This window comes from Triplophysa rosa, linkage group LG1, assembly GCF_024868665.1.
Source record: "Triplophysa rosa linkage group LG1, Trosa_1v2, whole genome shotgun sequence".
In the NCBI taxonomy this organism is placed as follows: domain Eukaryota; kingdom Metazoa; phylum Chordata; class Actinopteri; order Cypriniformes; family Nemacheilidae; genus Triplophysa; species Triplophysa rosa.
The window spans coordinates 32539614-32557857 of record NC_079890.1 but is presented as its reverse complement, the minus strand read 5'-3'; the positions used below and the strand labels follow the sequence as shown (position 1 = coordinate 32557857).

Below are 18244 nucleotides of genomic sequence, written 5' to 3'. Positions count from 1 at the left end.
TATCTAATCAACCAATCACATGGCAGTTGCTTCAATGCATTTAGGGGTGTGGTCCTGGTCAAGACAATCTCCTGAACTCCAAACTGAATGTCAGAATGGGAAAGAAAGGTGATTTAAGCAATTTTGAGCGTGGCATGGTTGTTGGTGCCAGACGGGCCGGTCTGAGTATTTCACAATCTGCTCAGTTACTGGGATTTTCACGCACAACCATTTCTAGGGTTTACAAAGAATGGTGTGAAAAGGGAAAAACATCCAGTATGCGGCAGTCCTGTGGGCGAAAATGCCTTGTTGATGCTAGAGGTCAGAGGAGAATGGGCCGACTGATTCAAGCTGATAGAAGAGCAACTTTGACTGAAATAACCACTCCTTACAACCGAGGTATGCAGCAAAGCATTTGTGAAGCCACAACACGCACAACCTTGAGGCAGATGGGCTACAACAGCAGAAGACCCCACCGGGTACCACTCATCTCCACTACAAATAGGAAAAAGAGGCTACAATTTGCACGAGCTCACCAAAATTGGACAGTTGAAGACTGGAAAAATGTTGCCTGGTCTGATGAGTCTCGATTTCTGTTGAGACATTCAAATGGTAGAGTCAGAATTTGGCGTAAACAGAATGAGAACATGGATCCATCATGCCTTGTTACCACTGTGCAGGCTGGTGGTGGTGGTGTAATGGTGTGGGGGATGTTTTCTTGGCACACTTTAGGCCCCTTAGTGCCAATTGGGCATCGTTTAAATGCCACGGCCTACCTGAGCATTGTTTCTGACCATGTCCATCCCTTTATGACCACCATGTACCCATCCTCTAATGGCTACTTCCAGCAGGATAATGCACCATGTCACAAAGCTCGAATCATTTCAAATTGGTTTCTTGAACATGACAATGAGTTCACTGTACTAGAATGGCCCCCACAGTCACCAGATCTCAACCCGATAGAACATCTTTGGGATGTGGTGGAACGGGAGCTTCGTGCCCTGGATGTGCATCCCACAAATCTCCATCAACTGCAAGATGCTATCCTATCAATATGGGCCAACATTTCTAAAGAATGCTTTCAGCACCTTGTTGAATCAATGCCACGTAGAATTAAGGCAGTTCTGAAGGCGAAAGGGGGTCAAACACCGTATTAGTATGGTGTTCCTAATAATCCTTTAGGTGAGTGTATATATACAGTATATATATATATATATGCAAATTGACAAACTAGATTATTTTCCAAAGTACAGGTCTCTGCAGAACACGGAAGGGGCATTTCCAAACTAGGATAGGCATTTTCAATCGTCCAAACAAAAAAGGGCAAAATTCCACTACTGGGCCCTTTCCGTACTACGATAAGCGTTTTTCAACCGTCCAATAGGAGAAGGAACTGGAAATCACCAACTTGAAAACGCACAAACATTGAGGAACACCCCTTTTTGTTTTGCTATTTTTCTGGAGAAAATGTTTCCTGTAATGTTTCTGGTTCCTGCACATCCAAAATATTCCACAACAATGCAACAGTGGTTGCTATGGTGTTCTGAGTGATTTTCAAGTGATAGTTCACCCAAAAAAGACAATTCTGTCATCATTTACTCACCCTCTTGTCCTTTCAGACATGCATGACTTTCTTCCTCAAAACGCAAAAGATATTTTGAAGAATGTCGTTAACCGGCACCCATTCACTGGCATTGGTTTTGTGTCGATAGTGGTTCTCAAACTTTTTCGTTGCAAGGCCCCCTTTGGGAAGGGTGCATCCCTTTGCGGCCCCCCAAATAAAGACTTTTTATAAAGAATTTTAATAAAACCAATAACATATTCAATAACAATGCTGGAACATCACTTCTTTTGGTTGGTGGTCTTATTTTTCTGATGTTTGATTGCATAAAATGTATGATATATTGCTATTCTTCATAAAATGCTGTAAAATCTGTGGCCCCCTGGATCCATCTTGGGATCCCAGTTTGAGAACCACTGCTCTATACAATAGAAGTGAATGGGTGCCGGCACTGTTCGGTTACCAGCTTTGTTCAAAATATCCTGTTTTGGGTTCTGCGGAAGAAAGAAAGTCATACAGGTCTGAAATGACAAGAGGGTGAGGATGTGATGACAGAATTTTCATTTTTGGGTGAACTATCATTTTAACATATAAATGGTAGCCAAGTTGTTGCGGGTGGTTGGCAGGGCATTACCAGGAAAGTGCTCTTGGGTGGATGCTTATTGGTCCATGTAAAAACAGCCACATCCACTATTAAATATAAAAGTATGGCCCGGTTTCACAGACACAGTTTAGCTTAAGCCAGGACTATGCCTTAGTTGAATTAAGATATTTATGTCGTTTTTATAAAAATGCCTTAGAAGAATCTTGAGACAAAACAATGGCACTGATATATTTTAAGATATTTTTGGGCAAGTTATATTCAGTAAAGACAGGTCACACATTCATTTTAGTCTGGGACTAGGCTTAAGCCTTGTCTGTGAAACCGGGCCTATGTGTCAGTGAACCTGACTTACTCGGCCTTGTTCTCCTTCACTACTCTAAATAATTTCACTCCTCATTTGAAAGCATGACTGCACGTTTGTTTTTAAAAATCAGGAATACATCTGCATGAAAATATCTGCAATTACAGTTGTGCCTCAGGTAGTTACAATCCATCAAATCTAGACCATTAGGGAAAACAACAATGTAGCTATAAAGAAAACACAACATGAAGACAAAGGAGCACATGTTCTATAAACCGTTGCACAAAGTTCCTGTCTGTAACTAAATAAACTCAGCAATCAGCTCTAACAATAAGTGAAGATAAGCAACCGTTTCCCAATTCACCATGTGCTCTTCCAGATGGCAGCGACAACCGAGGCTCCTCCAATCACACCTGACTTGCAGTTTTAACCAGAACAAGCCGAGACGCCTGCCAAAGAAAAGTGTTTGCTGGGCCATTTGGTGTAAGATGGACAAAAATACTGCCGACGATTTTAAAAGAGACTTCACAAACATGCTACCGGATTTATCGTAATTATGAGTTGCAAATGAACGCCCCCTCAAATCATAATTATTACTTGGAACGTCTGAGATCATTCAAATAACCCAGTGGGAATGATACACATTTTGTAACACGGTGAAGATAGTTCCAGGTTTTTAAGTCATATACATTCCTACAGTCAGAAACACTTTTTTTTTACTCCAAAACCTTATCGCACCCTACGCAACACCTTCAGTGTGATGCCACTTAACATAACACTTCTCACTTTTGTTCTTTGTTTGCGGCTGGTCTAACACGGCCTGTCATCTTTAACTTAACTAAAGCCGGGTTTTACCATAGTCCTTTATGACTGTAGAAAAATGATTCCAGACAAAATCCATGTTACTATGTGAAATCTCTTGTCATTAATGTCAGACTGCATGTCAGAAAGAACTCATTAAAAACGAACACACGCAAGAGGACAGAAGCCATACTGCAGGACTGTGTCTCAAAGCGTCTGACACTGGCAGAATTTCTGAGGAAAATTTTGATAGCAATGGCCATTAATCGTTTGTCTGCAAACATGTCAAACTAGCCATCAAAGACTAAAGATTTTGGCCTGGGATCACAGGAATCTTTCGAGATTCTGAAAATTTGTCATGGTCAATCTCAGCCCTGCCAGCCAACAGTGCAGCAAATAATCCAACTATACCGACTTGGACATCGACTTGATCATAAAACCAGTTTGGACTTGCTAGAAACCATTAGAAAGCATCTACCACCAGAATTTGGTTTTAGCTGGATTTTTCCAGAGGGTTTGCAGAAAAGACATTTCAATGCAAAACATGAACCATGCACAATAAAAAAGCATTCTGCTCTCTGAGACGTACCTGGATCCAAAATGATGAGCTGAGCACCAGACTGCACGTTTCCTACATCATTCTCAGCTAAACACTGATAGAAACCTTCATCTGATCTGACCAGTCCCAACACCTGCAGGTTCTGCTCCTTCTGTAAAGAAATAAACATTTAAAAATACGTGCACATGGATGTCCTGCAAGTCTGTGTGAAGCACAGGAGCCAGCAGACAACTTACGATGATCTTGAAATAGTCACTGGGAATGACGGCATCTCCATTCTTCACCCATTTGATGGTGGGAGCGGGCGAGCCGCTGACCTCGCATTCAAACACGACGTCCGTGGCTTCGTGAGCATACATGTTGGTGGGTTTCTTCAGGAAATGTGGGGGAGCTGAGATGAGAAGCACAAAACGACAAAGGTCATTTGTGAGTTTACATTTTACATTACATTTAGGCACTTAGAGCTTTTATCCAAAGTGATATACATGACGCAGAAATACAAGGGAAAAAAATGTATATCATATGACGTGAGGCACTGTCAATTATCGTTTTGTTCCTTCCAATGTACACCTGGAGTGTCTCAAAAGCGAAGCAGCTGAATTCACGAGACCATGTGATTTGATTGTCCGGCGTTGTTTTCATGATTTTTGGGGTTATACCATGGGAAAGTTGGCTAAATGGTTATGTTTGTCCGGTTTCTTGTTGTGTTTATTGCCATGAGCCTGTGTCATGATTTGTTCTCTTTACGAAAATTAACTGTGGTTTTACTACACTTAAAACAAATAAAACCATGATTATTATAGTTAAACAATATAAAAAAAACATGGTTTTGTTCGAGAATGAACCTCTCATCATCCGTTTCTTTTCTCATGTCAAGGATCTGTGATGTAGAATATGAATGGAAGTCTGCACAGGGACTTTTATTTTGACATAAAACTGTGCGGCTTGGACGCAGCATCCGTCAAAAATAGACGGTTTTGACTAGAAGGGATACAGCTACCTCCACTGAGCATGCGCACTTCAATACCGCATAATTTTTGTCACGTTGAAAACAGTTGATTAATATTTTTTATTATTGTATGGTTAGGTTTAGGGTTAGGTTAGGTGTAGGCGTTAGCTAATGTAATTTATTGTAATTATATGGCGAGGTTTTGCACCACTTCCGGCCGTAGCTGTATCCCTTCTAGGAACAACCAAAATAGACTAGGCACGTATCTTTAGCGAGGCAGAGCCGCTTTAGTGAAGTGCTGCTCTGCGGCTGTAAACAAAAGCATTGATTAGAGTGGCCGCGATCAGCTCCGGTGGCCACGTCAGAGCCGTAGGCACCGCACATGCAGTGTAAATGGGGTTAACTGTTACTCAGGGAGTGGATTTTTGCATGAACTAACGATTTAAAAATGTAAATCTATGGCATTATACATGTCTACCACATTTACCCTTAATTTACAATGCATCTCTAAACTACAGTCACAGACACAATATAGACCACTTCGGGAGACGTAAACAAAACTGGTCCAACGCTGGTCCAGAAGAACTTCCTGTGTCAGTGTTTTAACAGTAACTTACACAAACATTTGAACAGAATACAACCAACAATACGGAGCCCTTTTAGGGACATGGTGGTGGGAAAAACATGAGAGGGAAGAGAAAAATATTTTTAAAGCTTTTGCGTTATCTCGCAAAACTTTTGCGTTCACCCGACGGTAGCATAAATTGACAGTACACCGGCTGAGACAATACCGAAGGGATCGTGTTACTTCAGTGCTACATACTGTAGTATAACTAAAACCAGTTTAAATTCAGCAGGAGAGCATTAATGTATAAACTGAATTTGGTGAGACTTCAGTGTGTAACATTTAAGTTATTAATGACTATTTTTGTAGTAACGCTTTTCGGATTTAGTCACTTTGCAGACGGTTCCTTCAGACTTGTCCATGTCGCCTGCTCAGATGATATCAATTTGTATTCTCGTTTTGAGGAAGACTGGGTCGTAGATCCTAATCTAAGGAATTATGTGTTATTTGTGTTATAACAACGTTTAGCTCACGAGTTATTGGGAATCTACTATGAACCGCTAACCATTGTTAATGTACGGCGCAGGACAACAGGACGTTTGAATGTTTTGCGAGATAATGCAAATATGTTTGCGAGGGAACGCAAATATGTTTGCGAGAGAACGCAATGTTTCTCGGGGAACGCAAAAGTTTTGCGAGATAACGCAAAAGCTTTAAAAAATATTTTTCTCTTCCCTCTCATTTTTTCCACCACCATGTCCCTAAAGGGGCTCCATAATAACAAAATTAAAATGTTAAGCGAATATCTTTAAAGGTCCAGTGTAAGAAATTTAGAGGCATCTAGCGTTGACCAATGGCTCACTCCGCTCACCCCTCCTTTTCGAAGCACTACGGTGGCTGACACAGGACTAAGATGTCGTCACGTTTTCGCTTCTTTGCCGAAGGAGATAACGTATTTACAAAACACGCTCTGTAGAGCAATTAGTCCATTTAGGGCTACTGTAGAAACAACATGGCAAATTCCATGCAAGAGGACCCGTGGTGTACAGTATGTTGATATAAATAGCTCATTCTAAGGTAATAAAAACATAACATTTCATTACGTAAGGTCTTTATACTAGGGTTGCACGGTGTACCGGTGCTACGGCAGCATCGCGATGCTAAAGCTTCAAAATACCCGCGATGCCTCTCTATTTTTGAAACGGTAGTATCGTAGTTAATGTTGCATATGCGCATTAATATTTATTTAAACACTTACATCTGCATTTTTGCGGTGTTTATCTCCAAAATTAATGTGTGTTTTGAATGTCTCGGACGAGTTAATGATTCAAATTGGCGAGTTGGTTAAATGATTCACTAACTCAGTGGAAAATTGACACCACCTACTGGCCGTTTTAATTCTGCATTTAAAGTAAGCCTAATATTTCCCTTTATAAAGACTGTTGTATCAATTAAATTTGTCCAACATTTGAATTAGTTCCTACGTGAAAAATGATCTAGTGTACTTTAGTATTTACTACAGTAAACTACTAAAACTCATAGATACTAGTGTTTTTGAGTCTTATCATAGTAAATATTTAAGTATACTACAGTATTTATAGTATTTACAAATGACTAAATGTAAATGTATTTGCTACAATTTATCCAATTACTACAGTTAATACAACAACATATTCTCGTGCAAAGTATAATACAGTTTACTATAGTAAATACAAAATGTTTAATCTAAATCTGTGTTTTTTGTATAGATTTGAATTATATGGCACAGCATCGTGATACTACTTGGTATCGAGATACTTCAGCTGGTATAGTATCATAAGACATGTTTATGGTACCGTGACAACCCTACTTTATACACCTTTGAAGACAGTTATGTATATTTATATTGCATTTCTGTCAATAATAGCCCTCCAAAAAATTACATATTGGAACTTTAAGATTTCATTATATACTTAAAATGACAAAAAAATAAGAGTCCATATAAAACTGGTCCATTGACAAACAAGGCCCATTGTAAAGTTAAACTGACAGAGGTGAGATGATGAATGTCTGTTACTATGTCCTCCTGTGGTTTGCTGAGGTCTGCACATGCAACCTGCTGAAAAACACTTGTCACACACTGCTGGGTTCCTGCTTACACCAGCTTCACATGGGACAGATGGATCATGGTAGCTTATCTCAAACAATATGCTACACCTAGAACCCCAGTGACACACACACAGAGAATGTGGGATTGGTGTTTACTGGTTTGCAGAAAATGTGTGTGTCATCATACACACTTCTTATGTACTGTACATGGCCCTTAATCTTAAATATACAGTAACAACATCAGAGATTAAAAATAAGATTTCATTTCCTCATTTTACCTCTGTATATTTGGGAGCGAAACTGAATATACCAAGAGGAAAACGCTAGGCTAAACTTGATCTTATCCATTGATCGCTTATACATTCTCACCACACATTCTACAGGAATGAAAAACCATCTCTGGTCTTCTCACTGCCTTCACAGAGCATGTCTCAGGTTTCCTGCTGTTCCAGACAATGTCAAACCTCCACACACACTGTTGATTCTGTTTTTTCACCTGCATTTCAGAACAGGCTGAGAAACAGACGCCTACAAGCTGATCCCTTCTGTTCTGTGCAGCACAGAAAAGATGCATATGAAAGTTTAACAGGATTCTGGGTTTCTCACCTATAACAAAATCCACCGAGATCAGACACTCGCAAATCAGTTTGACCCTCATACACTAACACACGTTACTGCATTATTTACACGTTATGCATGCAGAACTTCAATACATGCATAACTGTGTTTGTGCACGGCTGGGTGACATTTAAACAGAGAAAGTTAAAGAAAAAGCGTTAGCAAAAAAGGACTTGAAAATCATAGACTATTCCAGAGGGTTTAAAGCAGAAATGTCATATAACGGTTAGAGCACTTGGATACATAAATTATTCACTAAAGCTTGTTTTTATTAGAGCTGTAAAGTCTTCTTAAATCTCTTGAACAGGAACTACTAAACTACTAAAGACAGATTCATTTCTGGTTATGTAATTCCATTTTTTTTATTTTGTATTATATATTAACTAAATATAATAATACAGGTTTTCAGCTATGGTAACTTTGTAATGTTGTGTTCGCAAACATCTTTGTCTTGTTGCAATATTGTGTTTAGAAATTTTAATTCAAAAATTAAAAATAGAACATTTAATTTTGGGGTCTACACAACAACATGTAACACTGATATATAAGTGTGTGTTTCTGCTACTGTACTAGCGCTCCAAGACAAAGTCAGAAGGAAGAGTCGTGTGGGCTTCCCTTCAGCTTCTTTCATCTACTGGTCAGACTGTAGTATCAATTCTCAGCAGACGGACAGATGACCAAAGCTCATTACACACCACATATCTGCATGAAATCTACAGTTGGAAAATAAATTTCAGGTTCTGTTCTATTCAATGCGATTTCACGGCAGTCTGAACCACCTTACGTCCTCTTCATCCTCACACAATCACATCTCATGCTTTCTCGATGCTCTTCTGTGTCAGTCCTACCCGAATACTCAACCCGTTTCTGTAAACGTGTTTCACGCACCAGTGCGTGGAAATAAATGACAGAATATAATGTCATCAAGATTATGCAATGCTCCTGCCTTACGACGCAAGAAGAAAGAACAGTTTTTAGTATGACACTAAAGTCACCTTAATACCAACGTGGAAGTGTGTTGACAACCTATTTCACTTAATGTCAACAGACATTTAACAAGATAAACAAATGTAGGTTGGCACTAAACTTGGTGGAAAAAGTAATTATGCTTAACAAAACGTGCATGTAATATCTTGCAATGATAAATCATGCACAATGGTTCCTGTAATGTGTATTAGGATACAAACTACAGTCATGCCTTTAAGCATTAAGGCTTTACTTTACCTTTCACTGTGAGCTCAGCCTGGGCTTCAATGGATGCATTGACGTTGTCCGCCTGGCAAGTGTATATGCCAGCATCTTCCTTTGTCAAATTGAAGATCTGCAGACTTCCCCCACCAAGCAGCTCAAAGCGGCTCTTCCTGTGCAGAGAGGAGAAAAAGCACAGTCAATACACTCCCTGCAGAAAGTCAAATGAAGACATAACCCGTAAACAACAAATCCTAAGTACGGTATCGTCTTTCTGCTAACAGATAAGCTTCTATAGATAGCATCATAACAAAGCCTGCATCAAAACTGTGGTTGAACTATAGTTCAGCTCCCCACCAGGAGTCAAGAACCGACACCATTTCACCCTTAAGCAAGAAAAATAACCCTGGGTTACTGCAGAAGGACTGATCCTGTAATAATGTATAGTAAGCCTCTTTTGATTAAAGGCATTCTGCACAGAAATGTACAAAAAAGGAATAGTGTCTTTTTTATATAAGGGGCTCAAGTGAATGGACGTGCTTAACCTTCAGTTTTTCATCCACCTCAGCAGGTCAATATGATAACGTAAAAGCAGAATAGGTCAACAAAATTTGCAAGAGTACAGTATGAAACCCAGATACGCATGCTTTTAATAGTTTGCAGTAATAATACTGGTACATAAAATGACGACATCTTAATGCAATCTTAATAAAACAACAATAAACAAATAAAAAGCCACAATGGATAATAGGACTGGAGAGTCATTTAGGAGAGAGAAAGTTGCTTATGAGAAAATGATCGGTAACAAAAAATTACCGATAAATATTTATATAGATTTATATTTATAATGTTGAATTTTCTTAAAATAATTTTGACAACAGGTGTACATGGTTGGGCTGGACAAATTCAATCTACACTATAATGTATAAATAATGAATTCAATGCTAGCAGAACAACAGCATCAGACTCATATTAGCTGGTATAAATTAGCCAATGTATTAAATAAACAAGAAAACATGCCCTTATAAATAACAAGCATTCCAATCCTGTGGAAAGTCTCCAACAGTAAAACTGCACTCTACCTCCATCATCACACCTACCTCACATCCCCGAGGAAAACCAGCAGGGCTCATAAAGGGGGTCTTTGTACTATTGGGTTTAGAAACACTCAGGTCGACTCTATAGCTTTTTCACCTCAAAGGCTTGTTTGAGTGTACAGGGGCCAGTCACAAAAATACAACCATTAACTGTGTCAAGACAATTAGTCTGACTAACTTTGAGACATTTTGGTAAGAGTGTTATATGAAAATGCTTACAGCTGTCTTAAGAAAAGCATTGTGCAATTTTTAGTTAGCCAGTCCAAAGACGATAATGTTTTAAAAATCTAAATTTAAGAGATTAACAATTAGCAATAATGATAACAATACGGAGAAACAATATAGTGTACACTACTGTTTAAACATTTAGAGAATTACCTGACTGAGATTTCGGTCTTTTGAGCTAAAGCATCTGATTATATACTTTTCTAGACAAAAAACTTAATTGTGAAAACATAATAACTTCTTTCATTAGACAACAAAACATTTATTTAATAAAGTTTTTGAAATGGATTATTTGGACTAAATAATGAGGAAAAGGCAGCCAATGAGAGCCCAGCATGATCAGGAACTACTTCAATACTGTTTAAAATGCATCTCAGGGTAAGAATTGAAGAAACCGGCGTATAAAATATCAATTCTGCAAATTCAAGGCAAATGGAAGCTACTTTGGAGATACCAAAACATAACATGGCTTTGATTAGTTTAAGTTTAAGTCACAACATCATTTACAACATCACATCACTCTTTTGATGAGTTTTTTGTTATTCTACAATTTTGAAACAAAATCTCAAGTTATGAATAAACTTTTGAACGGCACTGTACTTATGGTCATTCTGAGAGTGAATTTCTTAAAATATTGACAGACAAAATTTCATTTCAATTCATGAATCTGCAGCGGACACTCTTAAAATCGTCTGTTGGTGTGGACGGGCCTTCATTTGTAGACACAGTATTAAATTAATAGCTATGTTTTTGCAACTTTTGCAAAAAGTTCTTCCTTTTCAACTGATCAAAAGACTACAATGTAACTAGTATCAATGATCTAGTTTTAATTTTAACTTGAATCCACAAATGAGAATATTTACACAGCACAACACAACACAACACCAAACCAAACAAATAAATATAAATCCGTGCTGTTCCATCGAGCAACCGAACAGGGGACTGCATTCAGATTTTCAGGTGTTAGGTGAGTGTCTATCATTAAAAATGCATTACATTTACATTTAGTCATTTAGCAGACGCTTTTATCCAAAGCGACTTACAAAGAGTTTAAGGAGCAATAAGCGATATGTCATACAGGAGCAATAATGCAATAGGTGCCAATACAAAGTTACTGGTTTCAACAAAAGCTAGACCACTACCTGTTGAGAGAAAGAGAGAGGGTTATTTCTTTTTTCATTTTTTTTCATTTGTCTGCATTACACAACGGACAGCCGACTGCATCAAAAAGAGCTTTCAATTAGTTGTGAATTCCCTCATGCAGCTCTCAGCAACACGTGCAGCTACTACCAAAGCCACTGCATGTGCGTGTCAATCGAGGAGTCCCTAAAACTATTCCTCATTCAAGAACGCGGCTGCATTAGGAGTATCGAGGGAGCAGTAATCTTTACGGGACGCGTGTGGAATTGCTCCAAATAACCCGGAACTAATGTGTACCGTGCTAGCGTTGCTTATACCGCCACCCATTCTCGATGTGCAGTTCCGAGGCCAAACTACTGGTATCCGTCAACAGTAATCCAACACCAAACTACCGGTGGCGCTGACCCAACCTGCCTCGGAACAGCCCGTCTGTGACTGATGCAGCCATAAGATACTATGAAGTGAGATGAAAGACTGCCTTGTCAACGGCTCCGAAGGTTCTGGCATGAACTCCACCCTTAACTGTTCAGCTCTACGGCTGTGACTCTAAACAGAGCATCTACTGATGCTTTGCCAAGCATGAATACATGCCATTTGATGCCACCAGCAAGGGTTATGCTGGAAAATCCGGTTAAAACCAGCAGCTGGTACTGTAGATGGCTGGAGTTGGTTAACCCCAAAATATAAATGCTGTCAATTTATTCCCCTTCGTGTCATTCAAAACCTGCATATGACACTTTCTAGAAGATATTTTGAAAAATGTCTCAGTGGTTTTGTGTCAATGGAGTTGGTTGGTTACCGATGTTCTTCAAAATGTCCTACTCAAAGAACTCTCAACCGCTGCTATATAAACCAGTATTGTAACTTTTATGTATACTTTTAGATTATGATTTCATTCATATTTATTACTTTTGACAGCATTGTGCATTCTGAGCACCAGCGAATACTAGATGACATGCAAAGCAAAATTAATCTAGAGAATTGTGATGTGCAGGTGTGTCTGTTTACACTGAATATCCTTCTCTGGAACGGGCTGTGTTGGGAGTTGGGACCACACCGCATATTTAGAGACTTCAAAGTAGGAAAACATTCCAAGTCAAAACCCATATGAGGTAATTTTATGTTATTTTCTGAATCCTGTGCTCTCCCAGCTGTGGTTTGTCTAATGGGATGCGCGCTACACTTTTATAGAACGCAGCCTGAAATAAAACAGCTCAAAAGAGAGGGAAAAAACGTGAAAAAATCAATATGAGGAGCTCCGTTCTTATAACAACTCAGAGTGCTTGTTTTTTCCCAGTGGGACCATCTTCATACCTTTCTTTATTTGTTTTGTCAGTGCTTCCAATGGTAAACCGATATTTTGATTAGCACATTACTATACAGCCCAAAGCCACAACCTGCGTAATATGCACAGACATTAGAGGTCTGAATGAACTGGCGGACGAGGCTACATTTAGCTCTGGATGTGTCATTAGCTGCTGAGTGCAGGGAGAGGCCATAGACATTTCTAAAGGGACGAAACGAGGAAAAAAGGGACGGAGAGAGAATGAGAGGCAAAAATGGAGAGGCAGCCACAAGGTTCTTTTCCTCCAGTGACAAAAAACAGCTTCTTCACTTCCAGATAAATGAACTCGGTTACATTGACTGCGGAACTGAATACTCTGAACAGGGCTATGATGTCACAAACCTTGCAAGCATCCAATACAGTGCATTGCAGCATGCTCAAGAAGTAAAAAATCTGTTTTTTCCAAGACCTAAAAAGGGTTCCTGAGGGAGCACCCGACTTGTCTTAAGAGAATAGTTCACCCAAACCGAAAATTCTGTCATAATTTACTCGCCCTCTTGACATTTCAAACCTATATCACCGTGTCTACACCGGACGCGACACGACAAAAGACATTAGAAACGCATTAGAACTCATTATAATTTTTTATTTTGTCCACACTGGATGCGACTCTCCGATTGAAACGCACATGCAGTGGCTTTGGTAGCGGCTGCACGTGTTGCTGAGAGCTGCATGAGAGACGGAATTTGATGCAACCATTCTAAAGCCGCTTTTCTGAAAAAAGATACAGACACATGTAAAAACAGATGTCTTAAAACAGGGGTTCCCAAACTTTTCAGGACACGACCCCCAAAATAACAGTGCCAGTGACTCGAGACCCCCACTGTCCTCGGAGGCGGTTAAAGTTTACAAACGTTGCGCGCAACTGCGCACATGCACTTATTAGGTCTATCCAAACACGAGCATAATGACAACACAAAAGAACACAGTCGAGATCGAGGGGAAGGAAATTCGAAAGGCTAGTGGCTTATTATCTGCATGGTTTTATTTTTGACTTAACTAACATTTTTATATTTTGTTAGACTTCTAGATAAAGTACGCCTTTTCTAATTTCTGGGAATCATCTTGCGACCCCGCCCTCGCGGCCTTGCGACCCCCCCGAGGGTCAATTACCAATTAACAATCAAACAGCAACTTCCTGTCAAAATGGGCATCTCTTGGCATGAATTTGCACTTTATGCTGACAGTCAAAAGTCCAGCTAGGCGAGACCATAAATGATTTAACTGGGGATACACAAACAGCAAATTCACACACTCTCTCTTTTATCAATTTCTCTTTACACAATTTTCTGCCCTCCCTCCCAGCAGCTCATTGTGCCAGTCTTCACTATTTATTCTTCAATAAATCCAGCCTGTGGTTACATTCCCACTGAGAATCGAGAGCATCTCCAAGCCTGCCATTATCTCTCTCGGTTTCCTGCCCAGTGACTCATCAGCAGGCCTATCTGCGGAGTGATTCCCAGCCTGAGAGACGGGCACACAGCTAGTGGCACGGAATCAGAACAGTTGGTATGACTCCACGGTCAATAAAGCACTGTTTGGGTTTCGTCATTAGAAAAACACTTTTTCCCCCGATACACTTGTAAGGGAGCTGAGGAAGCGCCATCTGTGTTGACTGATGGACTGTGTCGTTTGTCTGTTGTGTAGTGTGTGAGGAAAACCCTGGAACAGAAAACAGTACAAGGTCAGGGTATAAAAATAAATAGTCACTTAAAATAGACTATAAATAAGCTCTTTGACCTACAGCAATAAACTTTGTGAAGAAAACGTGTAGTGTCCGCCATGATGCAAGGTTTTTACGTGGTTGCCAGGGTGTTGCTATGCAGTTTCAAAGTTGTTAAAGGGATAGTTTATCGGCAAATTAAAATTCTTACATCATTTAGTCACTCTCATGACGTTCCGGACCAAAAGAAGATATTTTGAAGGATGTTGGTAACCAAACAACACTGGCCCCATTGTGTCATGAAACTCATGGACAGAACCCAGATGCAGACAGCTCTAAACCAAAAAGTCTTTATTTTATAAGACATGAAAACATAACTAAAAATCCCTCGAGGGGGAAACAGAACCAAAACATGACAAGATAAAAACAAAGCTCAATTTTAACTAAATAAACTCACAGGGCAGACAAAACATGATGGTGGGGGTCACAAAACTGTGCAGCACAAGACAGCAAACACAAAGGCTTTAAATAGGGATGCAACTAAGGAGAGGTAACGAGGGAGACAGGTGTAGGGCGTAAAATAATGATGGGATAATGAATAAGGAAACAAGGGGGCGGGGCTAAGACTCAAGACAGAAGAGCGCATGACATCCAACACAAACACAAGAAGTGGGGCTGTCATCATCCCGTCCGCCAGAACAAGAGACACAGCCTCTAGGAAGGCGGGATCATGACACATTGACTTCCATTGCATGAACCCAAAACCACTAAGACATTTCTCAATTATCTTCTATTTTCATAATCCTTTTGAGACATAAACATTTTAACCAACATGACGGTGAATAAATTATGACATTATAAATTTGGGGGGGGTGAACTATACCTTTAAGAGTGTTTTTATTAAGTTGATGGTATAATGTAATCTAAATGAGCCTTTGTTTATACCGTATTGTAGGCAACCTTTGAATCTGTAAGTCATTAGAGCAGTTAGAAAAGAGAAAATGATGCAAAGAAAGAAGCACAGCAGTATCAGGCAATATTTCAAGCCAAGCTCAAACCTACAGAGTCCACATGAGCGTCTCAGCTCAACGTCCCAAAGCACAGCTTCACCGTGATTTGTTCAGAGTCATCAGCACCCTTCCTCGAGCTAAACATTACACACTTAGAGTGTCAGCGCTAATGCCAAAAGCATAAATGTTATATCAGTGAAACAGCACTTCATCTTGTTAATACTTATGCTCAACAAAAGGCTGCTGAAATTATAGGCCATTAACATTGATAAGCAACTCTGCCAATGGCCATATCACAATCATTTCACATATCCTTTATGGATTGCGAATGCAGTGATCGACCGCAAATTAGATTTTAAATGGGGTTCCAGAAAGCTGAACAAAAGGGAACAAGGGGACTGGATTAATGGTTTGCTAGATGATCAGTATTTTACAGGCTTATGGTGTTTGTAAGAAAACATTACAAAAGTATTCGCTAGAGTTAGCCAATAAAAACTACACGTCCTTGGTTCCCAAAAACATGCATGAAAAATAGTTCAGTCCTGACCATCCACCTAGCAACGACATGGCAACCAACCCTATCAAACACGACAGAACTCTCTTCCATTATTAAAGCTGTGATTTGGGGTCTTTGCTATGCATCTGATAAGTTTTGCATAATTCCCAAAGAAAATTTCACATTCTTAAAATATTCATATACACGATATAGACTGGAGAAAAATTGCCACTTTGCTGTATCTGCCTCAATGGATTTCTAAAGTACTGCTTGATAAAAAGGACAAGGAACATTCTTTGTGTGACATTTAAATCGTGTCTTATGTTCTTGGGGATTGAAGTCACTTTCTACAGACCCCAGTATGAAAAAATCCACAGTCATTCATCGCCATGGTCTCTTTCATCTAACTCTGCGCTCTCGTTCTGCCTCTCCGACTCCCTCCGTTACTGCGGTTAATCCCCATAGCGCCTGCCGCTGTCAAGGGCCACGAGGACGTTAAAGCTGTGCTAGCACACAAAAAACTTCTTATACATTCAGATATGATAAAAAGAGGCTTGAATGCCTCATTCTATCACTGTCTGATAATAAAAACTGTACAGATACTTCCTTCTGCACTTCTACTTTACCATCCCAATTACATACTGACAGTTCAAACCTCGTCTTCAGGAACAAAAGGAACGTGGGTAATTTTACTGGATCTTTTTAAATAGTCACAAGAATAAAAAAAACAGTTTTTAGGTAATCTCAGAGTCTGCTTTTTTTTTAAAGAATTACACTTAATAGACTCTGTTCTGAAGGTAACCTCTCTGATTATTAAACAGTAGAAACAGGTGTCAAATCCTCTTTACTTAAAGTAGAGACATTAAAGGGGTCATTTGATACGGCTAAAACAAATATTATTGTTTGTTTTAGATGTAATGCAATGTGTATACACGAAAAACGCTGTATTTTCCACATACCGTGGATGTTTGTATCTCCTCTTTGCCCCGCCTCTCTGAAACGCGAAGATTTTTTACAAAGCTCTTCGCTCTGAAAATGAGGTGTGCTATGATTGGCCAGTTAACCAGTGCTTAGGGATTGGTCGAATACTGCAAGCATGTGACGGAAATGTAACGCCTCTTACCATATTCGGAACATCAGGTTCCAAAGCAATTGTACTGACAGGTACGCCCACCTTACTTGCGTATACATTTGGGCGGTCTTAGTCAAATCATACCACGAACTGACGTAGATTTGTGGGGGTGTGGTTACACGAGGCGTTTCAGGCAGGTCTGGGTGAGCATTCGCTTTAAGATAGAATGCATCTTTTGTTCCGACACTTTAATTTTTGCAATTTTACATGTATAATACATGCATGGGCAACTTATAACACACCAAAGACACAGAAAAACACGTATTCGTGCCATATGACCCCTTTGAGAAAAAATTGAGATGCACCGATACTAAATTTCTCCACCGATACTGATAACCACCGATACCAATACCAGTTCTGAAGATTCAATTAATATTTCTTAACTTTCTGAATGTTCCTAATTCATATAGACCTTACTCCAATGACTATTAATATAAAAAAAATGCTTTTATTGACTGATACCGATTAATGGCAGATATATCGGTACATCTCCATTTAAAATTATTTAAATTTGATAGCTGGGTCTTTTGACTTGGCCCAGTAAAGCAACCGCCTACTGTAGTAACCACCCATAACACCAGGTAAACACATAGTAATGCACTAAAAAACACTAAAAACAATAGCAATCTAATAACAAATAAATAGCAAAAATCTGGCAAACAATATGGTTTTACCATTCGATACTATGACTGTACCATAGTACCTTCACAGTACATTTTCGTGAGGAATGGTGGTACTATGACAAAATGATTGTAACAGATGTCAACACCAATGTATGTCAATGTATTCCATGGCAATGAAATGGGTACTAGGGCTGTCACAATATCAGATTTATACTACACGGTTATTGTGGCCAAAATAATTCACATTAACGATATTATCACACAATATTTTATCTATTAAAATGTTTTTAAAACTAAACG

The 18244-nt window shown here is 39.3% G+C and overlaps 1 protein-coding gene across 12 annotated transcripts in view; it reads right to left on the bottom strand.

Moving 5' to 3' along the window:
- neo1a (neogenin 1a) overlaps positions 1-18244 on the bottom strand; it is a 136875-nt gene that overhangs the window by 37478 nt on the left and 81153 nt on the right. For all 12 annotated transcript variants that reach the window (XM_057333507.1, XM_057333427.1, XM_057333445.1 and 9 more), the window contains exons 5-7: positions 9250-9386; positions 4042-4196; positions 3836-3956 (exon numbers count right to left, since the gene is read on the bottom strand). In XM_057333507.1, the coding sequence (XP_057189490.1) occupies positions 3836-3956; positions 4042-4196; positions 9250-9386 (413 nt within the window). The remainder of the gene's footprint in view (positions 1-3835; positions 3957-4041; positions 4197-9249; positions 9387-18244) is intronic.